Source organism: Enhydra lutris, unplaced genomic scaffold (genome assembly GCF_002288905.1).
Source record: "Enhydra lutris kenyoni isolate GAN:26980312 unplaced genomic scaffold, ASM228890v2 scaffoldscaffold55, whole genome shotgun sequence".
Classification (NCBI taxonomy): Eukaryota; Metazoa; Chordata; class Mammalia; order Carnivora; family Mustelidae; genus Enhydra; species Enhydra lutris.
This window is the reverse complement of record NW_019154139.1, coordinates 15,971,538-15,987,183: the sequence shown is the minus strand read 5'-3', so window position 1 is coordinate 15,987,183 and position 15,646 is coordinate 15,971,538. Positions and strand designations below refer to the sequence as shown.

Below are 15,646 nucleotides of genomic sequence, written 5' to 3'. Positions count from 1 at the left end.
TGTCCTCTCTGAGACTCAGTCTCCCCAACTTGTAAAATAAGGATGTTAGATCGGAACCCCTTTTCAGCTTTAGGTCTCTAAGACCCATTTGGCCATCCCTGTTAGGGAAAAGAATTAATCCTGCTGAAATAAAGCACTGCGCGAAGTTCATGGAGGCCATCGTCTATATTCTGATCTATGCTATTTTAAACAATGAAAATGTGAGTTTTTCGGGGATCCTGGGGGCTCAGGCTTCCGACTCGATGTCAGCTGAAGTCATGATCTCAGGGTTGTGGGGTTGAACCCTGGGTGGGACTCTGCACTCAGTTCCCAGTAGGCTTGAGAGTCTCTCCTTTTCCCTCTGCCCCTCCCCCACTCATTTGTGCAAGCACGTGTGCGCTCTTTCTCTCTCTCGCTCTTAAAAAAAAAATGAACAAAACCTTTTTAAAAATGTGTTTTTCCCTGTGTTTCTTCACTCCTTTTAAACTGGCTTTTTTTTTTTTTAGATTTATTTATTTGAGAGAGAACACAAGAGGGGGAGGGAGAGGGGCAAGCAGACTCCTCGCTGAGCCACCCACGTGCCCCAAACCTTTTAAAAAGTTTTAATTACAAAATATTTCTGGCATACAAAAAGGTATCAAGAAAATGAGGGGGTGGTGATATACATCAAAAACAAATATAGCAAAATGCTCATTGTGCTAAGTAATAGATACATGAGTGCTTACTGGACAATTCTTCCAGCTTTTCTGTTTGAAACTTCATAATAAAATGTTGAGACAGGAAAGACACTATGAATGACATCATGAATGCCCAAGTAGCCCTTACTTAGAGAGAAATCAAACAACCTAAATTTGGATATTCTGTCTCCTGGTCATTTCTTGATACTTTTACTACAATATATATTATTATTTTGCGTGGTTTCTTAAATTTATATGCAAGTTTTCGTACTGTGTATTTTCTTTTCCAGCTTTTTTTCACTTGACATTTTATTTTTTTTTAATTTTTTTGTTTATTTATTTGACAGAGAGAGAGATTACAAGTAGACAGAGAGGCAGGCAGAGAGAAAGGAGAAGCAGGCCCCCTGCCAAGCAGAGAGCCCGATGCGGGGCTCGATCCCAGGACCCTGAGATCATGACCTGAGCTGAAGGCAGAGAGGCTTAACCCACTGAGCCACCCAGGCACCCCCACTTGGCATTTTAGTTGAAAGATTTATCTGCACTGACATACAGGATTCTGATTTATTCCTTCTTATTACTGTTTTGAGATCCATTGTATGAACAAATGATAATGTAGTTATTGACTGGTCAGGATGCCAGACTCTTTAGGTGTTTCCAATTTTTTTCATCATAAGCAGTGCTGTTATGCCCATTCTTTACATGACTCCATGTCACCTATATACATATGAAAAGTGTATAAGATTCTGTGTGGGAAAGAACAAGATCTCTGGAGCTTCAGGCATGGATGGATCCAGGTGTTTAAAGTATGTCATCAGGAACCTGACTGTTACCATGTTTAAGCACTGCTCTCTTCAACACTGGCTTCCTTCTCAGTGGTCTCTTCACATAGGGTGGTCCCTAGTGGCCCGGGGTTTATGCCCTGCCAGCTTGGCCGCCCCAATGGATAGAGGACACTCCTTTCTAGAAAGTTCCAGCAGTAGTCAGTGGACCAGACTGTGACATGTATTCATCTGGAACAAATCAGACCAGGAGAACAGAATTTCTCATTTGCCAAAACTGGGTCATGGGCTCATTGTGGTCAGTCTCAGAGCCAGATGGACTGATGGTAGGGAAGGGGTGATTCTCTAAAGAAAACTAGGGGAATTGTTACACCCGAAGGAGAACTAGATGCTGCGCAGGCCACTGCTAAGGTCCAGGACCTCATCAGCCCCTGCTACCTGTGCATGTGTCATGCTGCATGTGACTACGCACCGCGTCCCTGTTCCACTGGGAGTCTCAGCTTCCTAATAGCCACTCATGGTACTGAACACCTACGGGCAGCCTATTTTTTTATATGTAACAAGGGCAAGATTGATCAGGATAGGAATGGGCCCAGGCTTCTGGGAATATACTAAGGATAGTTAATATGTTTTAATGGGGTAGATTTTATGGCACGTGAATTATATCTTCATAAAGTTACTTTTTTAAGGAATACCATGGCATGAGTCCATTTATATGAAATTCAAAAATGGGCAAAACAACAGGATAGTGGTAATCTTTGGGGGTTGTTGGCCGCGGGGCCCAGGAAGTCTCTGGCATGCTGCAAATGCTGTATATCTTCACTGGGGGGTTAGTATGTGATGTAACGTGTAAAACTCCTATCAGCTATGTCTGCCTTAGATATGCATATGCCATAAAGCATGCAAGTCGTACTTCAATGAAAAGTAACCCCCCCCAAAGCCCAGGTGTTTTTAAGTGGAAAAGAAACCAGTCTATAGTAGTTCAGAGCACAGTTTTTAACTTAAGACCAGTGGGTTCAAATCTCGCTCTACCACTTACCAGCTGTGACAAGTAAGTATTTGGAACAAATTATTTAACCTCTCTGTGCCTCAGTTTCTCCACCTGGAAAATGGGGCTGGTAATAGAACCCTTCCTTGACTGCTGCGACAATTGAGTGAGTGAATCCTTGTACACTCTCGGAATAGTGGTTGGCACATAGTGAGTACTTAGTAAATGTGATTTTTATCATTACTGACATGGGCCAAGCACGGCGATATTGCTGTGGATACAGAAAATACAACCCTATCAACCATGGAGTGCATCGTCAGACGAGAGAGCAGTCAGAATACAGAGGGAGGAGCTCTTTCAGAGCAAGAAGCCTGAAACGTATGAACTTGTAGGAGGATCTCCCAAATTCAGCCTCGGGTTCAGGTTCAGGGAGGTAGAAAACTCTGAATAGAAGGAAGAAGTGTATGCAAAGGCGCTGAGGTGAGGAGTGGTTCAGTTGGTCAGTGCACCTACCAGCAAGAGTGCACAGCGGATGAGGCCCATTGTCTGGGAGAGAAGAGTCAGAAAGCTCTCTCTCAGCCACACCATGGAGTTGAAATTTTCTCCTGAAGCCAAAGGGGAGAAGCTGAAGGATTTAGTGGAGAAGAGTCCTGGGGTAAGATCTACCTCTACCTCTTTTGAGAAAGATCATACCGGCCGGTCACCCCTAGGGAATTCCTTGAGTGGGAGAAGGCTAGGGACAGGGAGGCTACTTGACCTGTTCCTGTATCTCAAGATAGATACTGCAGTTTGCATGTTTACTATCTGTTTTCTCCCGTATTTACTGCTGGTCTCCTCCAACTGGACCACGAGAATCCTGAAAGCAGGAAGCCTGTCTTGTTTTTAGTCATCTCCTTGGTGTCCGGCAGAGCTGTGCTCTCTGAATTTGTTGAACGAATGCTGAGGGCACACCCCAGGTTTCTGTTCCCGGGAACACGCAGGGGTGCAGTGAGGGGCTACTGCTGGGCTTCAGACACCGGCCAGTGATGCAGCGAAGACGAGGGATGGGGGCGGCTGTGTCAGGGCTCCAGCAGGCATGGATGCAGAGAAGCAGGGACTCGGGGCTCCCCTGAGCTTCTGGCTCAAGTGACGGGGGGAGCAGTGGTCCCACTTACTCCTGGGAGAAATGAGGACTTCATTGTGGAACCTGAGATGTCTGGTAGGGGTGTGCCCAAATGTTCCCGGGAAACCAGATCCCTAGCTCAGAGGCATGCTCTGAGGAGGACATGGGGTGATTTCAAACTCTTTGACCCCGGTAAAGCCCAGGTGCCCACTCACCAGAATGAACACTGGCCTTGGGGCTGAAACAGGGGCCCTGAAGTCTTGTGGTCCCCCGGGGTGGGGGGTGGGGAGAGCGGGCTCAGGGCTGCAGCTCTTTACCAAGCAGCACAGAAATATTTCAGTCTTTTAACTCTGGCAGGACGACCCTGGAGCTCTCTGTACCAGATGCTGTGCTGAGCTCATCCCTCTCCTCCTTCCGCCCTCCCAGCTACCCCGTGAGGGGTCATCACCGGTCTGGGCCACCCATGTGCTGACAGCCTCGCCTGGGCAATTTCGCTGCAGTCTCTTACCCTGGTGCTGGGTCGTCCCGCAGTCTAATCAATATCGTCAGTAACTTGTGTCAATTCTCCGCTCGAGGGGTGGGGCGCTCGGTTTCCTGAAGTTTCCCATCCCGTGTGGAGGTATTCCGAGACTTGCCACAGGCCTCTGCAAGCCTGTTCTAACCATCCCAGCTGAAAGGGGGCGGAACGGATGGATCCCCGCTCTGTGTCCCATTATGACTGATTATAGCACCTGTAACTCCCTAGGACATCTACCTGTTGATGTGACCATTGCCCCCTGAGGACAAGGATCCATCTGGTGCATCCTGAATTCACTTAGCAAATGACTGGCCGTGGGCTCAGTAACGTTCACCGACTGAGGGAATGAGCAGACACAGGAACAAGACAGGACTGTGGCTGTTACCTGGGGTAAGATCTACCTCTAACTGCCCCACCATCAGCAATGTTGTGAATTCATAATGCTTTCTTTTTATTTTCACCGTCTGAATTTAAATGTGGTTGTTTCTCGACCCTTAGAGGTTTTCTACCCTCATATTAAATGACAATCTATTAGGGGCCCCTGGGTGGCTCAGTCAGTGCGTGTACGACTTGATTTTGGCTCAGGTCGAGATTTCAGGGTCGTGGAATAGAGCCCTCTGCTCCTTCCTCCCACTAGTGCACTCTCAAATAAATACATAAATAAGCAAACATACTCTTTTTAAAAAATAAATGACAATCTATTAAACCACTCCACAGCCTGACATTAAAGACTGCACAGGTGGTGTCAAGAGGAAGATCAAGAAAATGCCTGATACAACCAACCAACCTGAAAAGAAACCAAAATTTCATCTTCCCAAGCGTGGAAGTTTATGCTGTCCAGTACCCTCCACAAAAGAGGGCAAACCTGGTCACTAAATTACCTTTATCTACCAACTCGTCTACTTTAATATACCAATAAAGGGCCCATCCTGATTTGCAAACGGCTTTGGAAAAACAGAAGCCAGGGGCTGGGACGCCCTAGGGGGATGTTGCCTCGGGGACCCAGAAGGACTAACCAAAAAGTTCTGGGATGGGGGCCACCAGCCAGAAAAAGAGAGCAGGAGACCACAGTGGCACTCAGGCCTCCTCCCCTTCCACACCCTGCATGGGCCGGAAGAGCTCTTGCAGCCTCAGGGTCCTCAAGGCGGGTGGGGGAGGGGGTGGTCCTGCCTCTTGAGGGTGGAAGGTAGAGTAGCCTGTCAGTTAAGAGCAGGACTGGGTCCGAATCTCAGCCCTGTCTAGCTAATAATGATCTTACTCGAAGCTTGCCAGCCTGCGGCCCCTCAGTAAAATGCAGAATGCCCCCGCCTGGCTCCGGGGAATATTAGGAGAAAGATATAGGGGCCCATCAGGCGCTTAGCACAAGGCATGGCACACAGGGACTCCACGAACGCCATCCAAAATCCGTTTCCCCAAGAAACTGGAGGCTGCGGGTCACTTAAGATGGTCCACGACCACAGTTCTCAACCCCAGTGCACTTTCCAATCAGCAGGGAGCCTTTGAAACGCTAATGCAACCCTTTTTACGCCCACAGAATCAGAATCCGTGGGGGCAGGCCCAGGGATTGTTGAAAGCTCCCAGCAGATTCTGCTGTAGCTCAGAGTTGGCAAATGCCTAGTCAAACCTGCAAATGGTCAAAGGCACGTCCCCAGGCCTAAGAATGAGGCCACCTTGCTTTTAGAATTGCAACACTCTTAAAATCGAAAACTTCCCAACCTTTCTAGTCTAAGGAATACATCGCAATTGCTAAATTCTCAGAAAACCACCACTCTAGAAAAGTCATAACAAAGCTCGTGTTTATTAAGAATTAAAAATACTGTAAATAAGCCATACAGTTCATTTCACAGTAAACTAAACAAACCTTTTTTTCTCTTAATTTTCTTTTTTTTCTTTTTTTCTTCTTTTTTGAAAGGCAAGACAGCCATTAAAGAACAGTACAGCTCGAAGGGAAACAGCAAAAAACTACAGAAAATGCACATTCCTCCTCACTGACAGATGGGGGTCTGCTGGGACAGCAAACCTCTTCATGGACATCATGAGAAAATAAAAACAAATGGCCTCCATTCTCCAGGGAGACAGCCCATGCCTTTGTGGCCCGCTCTCATCACACATTTCTTGAAGGATTCCAAGGAGTCCCCTTTCCGGGATTAAACCAACGTATTATCTGGGGACTCTACCAAGAGGTGACACAGGCTGGCCACAGGGGACTCTGAGGTGTTGTGGCTTTCACATTCAGAACCATCTGGATTCTTTGCATAGTTACCTTGGAGATCACAAGATGATTCAGGAATGGAAAAGGCACCCCACACCATGGGAGGTGGCCATCAAGTCAAGCAGCTGGTTCTTATCAACTAAAAACCAAGGGGCTTGTCCCCCTCCCAAATCAGAGCTGACACTTGTAAGTTTTAACCAGTTTAAGTGGAAGACAAGAAGTGAGTGGCAGCTCATGAAAACTTCGGCCGGAAGTATTAAAAAAAAAAAAGGGAAAAATTATTGGCCCTTAAAGAGAATGAGAAAGAAAAGTGCCTCCTCCCCCGACTTTTTTAACTTGAAATCTGCCAGGCAGGCAAGGTTTTGTGAGGTCACATGTAATCTGCTTCTGCTAATCCCCAGTTGAAGCCATTCTTCTCAGACACTAGAGCCATCCCTCCTAGAAGGCCCCTCTGACTAGCAGGGGCCGGGCCTTGAGGAAACCAACCAAAAGCAGAAGCAGAGAACATGAGAAACCAATGGTGTGTGGTAATAATCGTAAATAAATTAACTGGGCACAAAAATATAAAATGCCTTGGTGTTCGGGCAGTGGGGGGTGGGGGGGTCCACTGCTTTTTAAGAGGGAACAAGAACCCGGGGGGTAGGGCACGCGGGAGAAAACAACCCATTTTTTGGTCATGAGAAACTGGATCAACTCCGCACCCTGCACGTGCGTTCAGACTTTTTCGTGAATCTTCTCCACTTTCAAGAACAACCTATCCAGGTCATTTCTCAGGTCATCTAACAAGCCCTTAGCAGATTCCAGGTTGTTCTCGTTGGTTTCTATTTTCACTGAGTACGCGACCAAACTGTCCACGGCAGTCCTGAGCATCCTCAAGTCCGACTCCACTTGGCTGACTGAGGCTTTGAGGTTGTCTAGAGAAGAGAGTCTGTCCAGGAAGTCCTGAGGCAAGGGGGCCGCCCGGGCCGGGTCCTGGCCCAGCAGTGTATGGACTTGCTCCTGCACCTTCTGGAGAGCCTCCACAGTGCTGGGGAGCTCGCCCACGCTTCTCTTCAGCTCCTCCACGTCGCTGTAGAGCGAGAGCTGGGCCTCGCCCAGGCTCCTCACTGTGCTGGCCAGGCCCCCCGCGTCGGCCTCCGAAGGGCCCAGGCCGGCCACGTGCTCCTGCAGGGCGGCCAGGCGCCGCTCGTGCTCCTCGCTCTTGGCCAGCAGGGCCTCCAGGTTCTCGCTGTGGCGCGCAGAGGCCATCTGCACGGCGTCCACGCCACCTTCCACGGTCTGGAGCCTGGAGTCCAATCCCTGACTCTTCTCCTGGAGCGCGGCTAAGGAGCCAGCGTGCTTGTAAACCCCATCTTCTTCCGGCCTGAGGGCCTCCGTTTCCAGGTGGTGCAGCTCCTCCTTGAGTCTCCTGATCTCCTCGGGAAGGCGGGAGGTGACCTCCTCGGACTGGAGAAGCTTCTCTGTGAGGGCCTGCAAGGTGAGGTGCTCCGAATTGGCCGCCTCCTTGAACTTCTGCTGCTCCTGCTTGAGGCTCACCAGCTCCTTGACCTCGGTGTAGACATCAGATTCCAAGGTCTGGAGGGTGCTTCTCAGGGCCTCAATGTCCTTTTCTCTGGACTTCACAGAGACCTGTGTTTCCTTCACAGCTTCCTTCAAGGCTTTCAACTCCTGCTTGTACCCCTCGGAGTCTTCCAGAGAGGCAACCTTCGCCTTCACCTCGTTGATTTCCTTCTGGCTCCTCTTCTGGACCTCGGTGAAGATGGCGATGTTGTCGTTAATGGACTTGGTGAGTTCCGTCAGCCTTTCCTCCACCGTGTTCTCCAGAGACGTGAAGTCCCGCTCCCGGGCATCCTTCACCACGTGGATGCCATCGGAGAGGTCTTTGAGAATCTCGTTCTGGAGCTTCTGCAGAACTTCACTGATCCGGTTGATCTCGCTCTCTCCCTGCTTCACAGCTTTCTCCGTGAGGTCTTGTTTATGCTGGGAGCTTCTCAAGATAGACTCAAAAGTCCCAAATGTGGCTTGAAGAGACTGCACCTGTAACCAAAATCCACACGTTAATTGCTGAGAAGAGCTGATGAGTTCCATGCAACACAGCTATATTTCCTTTTGTCTGCCCAGCTTTGAGTCCCTCTTCAGGAACGGAACAATAATTGGCCTTGGAGAAAGAACCTTCCCGCCACACACATTCCATGTGGTTTGTGGGACCAACCTAAAGGCCCTTTCCAAGTGCTCCAGGGGTCCTCTCTCCTGAAGCCACAGTGATCAGCCCAGGGATGGGCCTTCGGCCAGTCGGTCAATCCCAAGACTACTGGTAAAGAAAACCTTCTGTTGGGATTGCTAGTTATGGGATGGGGGAAGCCTGGAGAGGCTCAGACGGGACCACGAAGAATGCCAGTCTACGAATCAAACCAGCACAGTGGGAAGCAAAACTAAGAGACGGCAAGATAGCGTTCTGTAGATACAATCTGCATCTCTGGGTACAGCTACACCAGAAGGAATCTGCTCTTGAACTTTTTGGTTTAAGACAATACATTTTCAGGATGCCTGGGTGGCTCAGTTGGTTAAGCGGCTGCCTTTGGCTCAGGTCATGATCCCGGCGTCCTGGGATCAAGTCCCACATCGGGCTCCTTGCTCGGCTGGGAGCCTGCTTCTCCCTCTGCCTCTGCCTACCACTCTCTCTGCCTGTGCTCACGCTCTAACAAATAAAATAAATAAAATCTTAAAAAAAAAAAAGACAATACATTTTCTCTCTCCCTTCTCCCGTCCCTCTTTAAGCCAGTGAGGCTGAGTTTCTAGCTCCTGCAATTGAAAAGTCTTCCTTTCACAGGAAAAAAGCTGAGACACATGGAGACACTCGACTGGGAGGCACGAGACAAAGGTTCAGGTGTCTAGCTTGCCACTTCTAGTTGGGCGGCCCTGACCAAGTCACTGTCCTCACCCGAAAATATGACTTGGTCCAGACGCTCCCTTAGCACTCTCTGGCTTTGTGAGCACGTTATGCTCCTGTTTGCCACGACACACTCATCCTAAATAAATTCTCCACTAACCAAGGTCTGACCTGGAACCTCTCCAGAGAACTGGTCTGATGTGCCGAGCCTGACAGGCCAGGGACTACCGACACACAAGAGCCACCCAGAACACTTTTTGCAAAAAAACAAAACAAAACAAAACAAAACAAAAAAACACTGAATCTCTCAAGCCTCCAGCTCTAACCACCAATTCACAGGAACATGCAAGAGAAAAACACGCAGCGAGGACGCAATCGGCCAAACCCACGATGTGGAAAATCCTACACGACAAAGAGCCGGGACCTTCAATAATTGAATGGCATTTTTAAAGGGGAAAGTCGGGAAAAATTACACATTAGAAGAAATTTAAGAGATTCACCAACCAAACGCAATGTGTGGACTTATACACGGATCCTGATTCAAACAAAGCAACTATAAAAGAGATATTTTTAAGGGGGTCCTCGGGAAATCTGATTTTGAACTAAGTATTAGATGAGAAGCAAGCCTTTCCGTTAACTTTGTTAGGTATAATATACTGTGTTTTGCCAAAAGGGAAGAGAAGGCGCTCCTATTTGTTAGAAATAAATCTTGAAATACTTGGGATGAACTAATGTTCAGTGCAAATTAGATCCTGGGTCGATATCCACTGGGTCTGCCGGAGCCACACGGGCCCTCCAGGGGGCCTGCCCCACCCTTGCCTGCTGAATCTCTCGACTCAGGACAGGCTATCCTCTCTGCCCACGCTGCAGCCACGCCCCGCACCTGGGCTATTTCCCAACACCCAGAGCATCTGAGAACAAGAGAGACCAGGTGGGCACCCAGCAAAGGGTGGAAGAGAAGGCTTCAGAGACCCTGCTCTGACTCCAGTCCCTAAAGAGCAAAACAAAATGGGAGGGAAGAAGTGGTGATGGAATGAAACAAACAAGAATAGCAAAGGAAAAAAAAAAAAAGCATTATTGAAAACGGGGCTCATTATATCGATCTCTTCTGTTTATGCCTAAATACTTCCATGGCGACAAGGCAAAAAATAAAACAGCATGAGCTCTGGAACCGGACTGGCTATGTTCAAATCTTGGTTCGGACACTTCCTAGCTGTGTGATCCTGGGCATGTTACTCAACCCGTCTGTGCCTTAGTTACCTCAGCAGCAGGACGGGAACAAAACAGTACCTGACTCTATCTAGGCTCGTCATGGGAGGATTAAGCTAGAGTGAAGATATCTACAGCTTCAGTTTTGCCTGACACATAGTGAATGGTGAACAAACAGCAGCTCGGGGGTCCGGTGCCAGCCCCACCTAAAACCAGCTCAGGGAGCACAGATAAGTCACTCACTTTGCAGGTCCCAACTCCTCGTCTATTAACAAATAGTTTCTAAAGTCCCTTTCGGTTTCCAATAGTCTGTGATGTTAAGACAGATTAGAATGAGATTTTCACTTCCGAAAATGAGGTTTTGGGAATACTAGACAATTTCCCCGTTCAACTCAATATAACCTGACTCATAAAGGGTACTTTGAGAAGATACCAGGGAGAACTCACCTCCAAAACTAAGCTGTTCAATCACAGCACCCACCTGCTGTGCACAGCACTCAGAATAGAGGCATGGCCGGGCGAGCATAGTACCTGCAACGTGGCAGGCGTTCCTGCAGTGTTTTCCGAATGAAGCAGGAATTAATTAATTAATAGCACAAAGCCTAGTTGAAGACTGAGCTAGTCCATTTCCCCTGTGATCCCTGTCGCCCCTAACAGGGGCTGGCTCTTGGCAAATGGCAAGGAAGGGGACTAGATCAGAAATTATGGATGAAACCAAACACATCAACCCCCAACACTAGGAAAATAATACAGAACTCGCCCCCCTACTGATGGTGTCGTGAGCTGTACATCTTTCCATGCAAAGACCTCATTATAATCAATATGCAATGGATGCATCTGTTCTCCCAACATATGTGGGGTGCCCACTAAATGGTGGGGCAGAACACAAGAGAAAAACGATGGTTAGAACAGGATCCCTGCACTCAAGGAGCTCATAGCACAAGGGGAGACAGTGGTGGCTGCCGTTCAACAGGGCACTTCCTGTATACCAAAAAATATGCACAGTACTTCGTAATTATCTCATGAGTGGGTGGCTCCCAATGATTTCCAGTTTACCAATCAGGAAACTGGGAAATGGTCAGGCTGAGCACCAAAATCCCAGAACGTGTGAGGTCACCACCTGAGCTCTTAACCTCCAGTGATAAGCTCTAGCAGAAACCTGTTCTACGTGCATGGAGTGTGTGGAGGAAATGCTGCCTACCCTCAGAAGCTCTGACTCCTCCAGTCAAGACGAGAAAACAAAGAAACACAACCAGAGAACTCACTCTTCCACAAACAACCGCTCATCTCATTCAACTGTCTCTCCTGGGCCTAAGCCTACCCCTCCCATCACTTTATGCCACCCTGGATCCGCCAGGGCCACACGGGCCCTTCCCAGCCTCCAACCGAACTGCCAGCATCTTCGGAAGCCCGCACCCACTGTGCCCACTGAACCTTCCGTGGAAGGACAGGCCAGCTTCTCTGCCCAGGCTGTGGTCATTCAGCAGACCTGGGCCATTTCCCAACACTGGGACCATCTGCACAATGAGACCAGGCAAGCGGCCCTATGGCGTGCTTCAAGTCGCACTGCTTTGACTCTGACCCCAAGTCCCCCACTTAGGGGCTGTGTGTGACCTTGAACGAGTAATACCGCAGGCTCCAGGCCAGGCTGAACCACCTGTGGAAAGCGCTAATGAATGGGTCCTGCCTCAGAGGGTGGCTGGGAAGCACTTAATAGGATGCCTAGCCCATGCTGAATACTAATTACGAATAATAATACTGTAAGTATAGGTTCCTGCTAAGAACCAAACCCCACCCTGCACGAAGCATCACAGAGTTAAAAAGGGGCTCAAGTTTAGGCTTTCAGAGGAGTCACCACTGCTCACTCTTCAAAGCCACACACAGTGTCAAATCTCAGTACTGTTCTGGGCACATTCTGAGCTCCACATCACCGGACCAGGCATTAACTGAATAGCTACTACACACCTCACAAGCCACGGGCAAGATAATAAATTGAACAAAGGGCTAAGACTCTCCTAGGAGCTAACTGCAGTATGAATCCTAGCCCTGCCCCTTACTAGCTGTGTGACCTTGCATTTCCTCGGCCTTCTCGAGGGCTCACTCTCCTCATCTGCGAAAGGGGCGGTCTACTCGTGCTCACCTCTTCCGGCTGCTGTGAGAGTCAAAAGAGATGAGTACACAATAAATCCAAGGCATCACATACAGCTTGATTACACTGCTAAATTAAAAAGAAAGGACACTGTTCCAACAGCATACAGCCAGGTGGATGCTTAAAAAACCTGGACAGAGCCCTCCCCTTGCTGTGTAGACAGGAAAACTCAGCCCCCAAATGGAATGTACACACAGCTTTGATAGAGAAGAGGTGGGAGCTGGGGAGGAGGGAATAGGGGAGAGGCAGGGGAGAAGCAGACACAGTAAAGCCCAGTTTCTTCAACTACTATTCAAGACCTCCCCCATCTGGGCCTCAACTTCAATCTCTCATCTCACTACTTCCTAAATGTTACTCTGCTACAGGCCAGACAGCCGCCTGCTGTCCCTTCAACACACACAGGCAGCGCCCCTGCCTGTGTGTCTCCGCTCCTTCTCTCAACAGTTCCTGACCATCAGCAAGGCCTACACTGGCACTGCCCTGGCCACTGGGACATGGGCCCAGGCAAACTCCACACCCTCTTTCTTCCGAACTCACATGGCAGTAACCCTCCACTAAAAACTCCTTACGTGCTGCTTTGCAAACATTATTTGTGCCTTTTTGCACCACCCCTCAAACCCCCCCCCCCGGCACAGTGCCAACAAGCAACCGTATCACTATCAGACTTCAATGAACATTGTGACTGGTAACTGGGTGGATGGGAGGGAGGAAACGAGAGGCTAGTGATTATACTCTAGCAGTTCGTCTTATGACTTGACATTCAGGATAGACAAAGCAGCACTGCCTACTTAAGTCTCTCCGAAAAGTCACCTCCCTTGGCCTGCAGCATGGAGCAGGATGACTCATTCCAGTTGCTCTGCCAGTCTTAAGAGGAAATTCCTAGTCCTGCATACTCCACAAAAGTCGATAGAAACTTGGCAGGGCAGGCAGCATGCTGGGAAAAGGAGGCAGCAGTTCCGGGCTCAGAAGTGGTGGCGGGATTTTTTGTTTCCATCATACAACCAACTTTCATTGAGCAAAGACATTAGTGGAGGACAGAAGAGGAGGAACGAGAAGGGATGAGACTCAGGGAGATGCGCTTGGTGTATCAACACACAGGTGGGAACCTCAGAGGCTGTGTGGTGAAAGTTGGGTCCATCCATACCTGAGAGAGGCCTCAGTGGACCCCAAACTGGGCAGTGGCCTAGACATTCTCATGCAGTTTGCCACTCACCAGCTGGGGTCTTTATCAATTCACTCCATCTCTCTAAACCTCAATCTTCTCATCTGGAAAATGGAGTCAAAACTACTACTTCTCCCTCCCCGCCAGAGTGGCTATGATGATTAGATAGTGAGTAAGCCCTCTTAACATCATATAAAAGTGTCTGTGGTATTACTCACCAGTACCCTCTAATATTTGGGGGCCTTTCCTTTCCTCTGAAGCTGGTTTATGCTATTTCAAAGGCCCACATGGGGACACTGGTCCACAAGGGATCTGAAGATAGGTAATATTTCATTTGAACTTCGCAAATGAGTATGACTACTTGCTTCTCCTTCCCCAGGATCGGGATTTATTAAAACCTGGCTCAGATGTCTCCCACAGGGAGAGCCCAGGTGCGGCCTTGCCCGAGGCTTCCAGGGATGCGCTGGTGTCCCTTCCAACCTCCTTTTCAGACAACTCTGCCCATTCAGCGGTTCCTAATCCAAAAAGAATGGGCTCCCCAGAGCCTGGCGGCTTCCTTACAGGTCACCGCTAATGCTCTGTGACAGGCCCTTGGCCCACCCTGACCAGCCGGCTGGCCTGACCATCCTCCCGGCGGCCCATCCCTCGGGGCCTGATTCCTCCGCGGCCATTAACAAAGAGGGTCTGGGGACAGCCCGGGGACTGGGGGCCTGGAGACCGGGCATCCCCGGCCAGGACCGCCCGAGGAGGGCGCCCGGCTCCAGTCCCGGCCCCGGGGCCTGGGCAGAGCCAGCGCCCCGGCTGTGGCGCGGGGGCCGCGGGTTGGGGGCCGGGGTACCCACCTTATGCTCGACGCCCTGCAAGCCCTGGCCCAGCTCCTCCCTCTGCCGGGAGAAGTCCTGGTGGCCGCGCCGGACCTGCTGGACCTCCTCCAGGACGTGGTGGACACACCAGCCCGAGAAGGCGGCCGCCGCCACCAGGGCGAGGTAGAAGAGAAAGTTGAGAGCCCGGCCGAGCCTGCGCGAGCAGGACGCCGAGGACGAGGCGGCAGCGGCGGCGGAGGAGGAGGACTTGCCGCCGCGGTGGCCGCCCTTGCCGTGCGCCTGGTTCTGCGGATGCTGCGGCGGGTGCTGCTGCGGATGCGGCGCGGGCGGCGGCGGCTGCTGCGGCGCCGGCGGCGGCTTCTTCGCCACGTCATCCGCGCCGCCCGACGGGTGGGCGCCCTTCTCCGAGGGGCTCGCGGCGCCGTGGCCGCCCTTGGAGCCCCTTTGTTTGGCCGAGGGCATGGCGGGCGCGGCGGCGGGTGAGGCCGCGGATTGCGAGGCGAGCGAGCGGGGCACGCGGCCCGGGAAACTTCCTCGGGCTCCCCCGGGGCTGGGCGAGCGGCACGCGGGCGCTGCCGGCGTCGGAGCGGCCGAGAGAGAGCGGGCGGCGAGCGCGCGAGGAAGGAGGCCGGACGACGGAGGAAGGAGGAGGGGGCCTGCCTCCGCCGCCGCCGCCGCCGCCGCGGCGCCGACCCCGCCTCCCGGGAAGGGAGGCCGGGAGAGCTGAGCGGGGAGAGCCTGCCACGCACGCGGGGGCCGGCGCGGCCCCTCCCCCTGCCGCCTCGACCCCAAGGAGGGGGGCCGAGCGGGGGGCGGCGCCAGGGGGGCCCACGCGGCGGGGGCGGGGGTGTCCCAGGCGGGTCTACGAGTCCCGGGTGGGGGAGCAGAGGGGAGGGTGGTGGCCAAGCGCGGTCTGAGGCGACCGGGTCCGGGAAGAGGTTGTCCCAGCGGGGTCTACGGGGCCGAGGTGGCGAGGTGGGGGGCGGGGGGGGGGGGGGGTTAAGGTCCCAGGGGGGTTGGCTGGGCGGGGGGGGGGGGCAGGGGGAGTCGAGGGGAGGTTGGTGGCCGAGCGCGGTCTGAGGCGGCCGGGTCCAGGAGGAGGTTGTCCCAAAGGGGTCTACGGGGCCGAGGTGGCGGGAGGTTGGGGGGGAGGCGAGG

The 15,646-nt window shown here is 51.5% G+C and overlaps 1 protein-coding gene across 1 annotated transcript; it reads right to left on the bottom strand.

Moving 5' to 3' along the window:
- Positions 1-6,534: 6,534 nt before the first annotated feature.
- On the bottom strand, positions 6,535-15,061 carry LOC111157550 (cytoskeleton associated protein 4). The gene is made up of 2 exons (XM_022519057.1): positions 14,507-15,061; positions 6,535-8,291 (listed from the first exon to the last, which is right to left on the bottom strand). The coding sequence occupies exons 1-2, from the start codon at positions 14,948-14,950 to the stop codon at positions 6,969-6,971; spliced, it is 1,767 nt and encodes a 588-aa protein (XP_022374765.1). The 5' UTR covers positions 14,951-15,061; the 3' UTR covers positions 6,535-6,968.
- Positions 15,062-15,646: the final 585 nt, after the last annotated feature.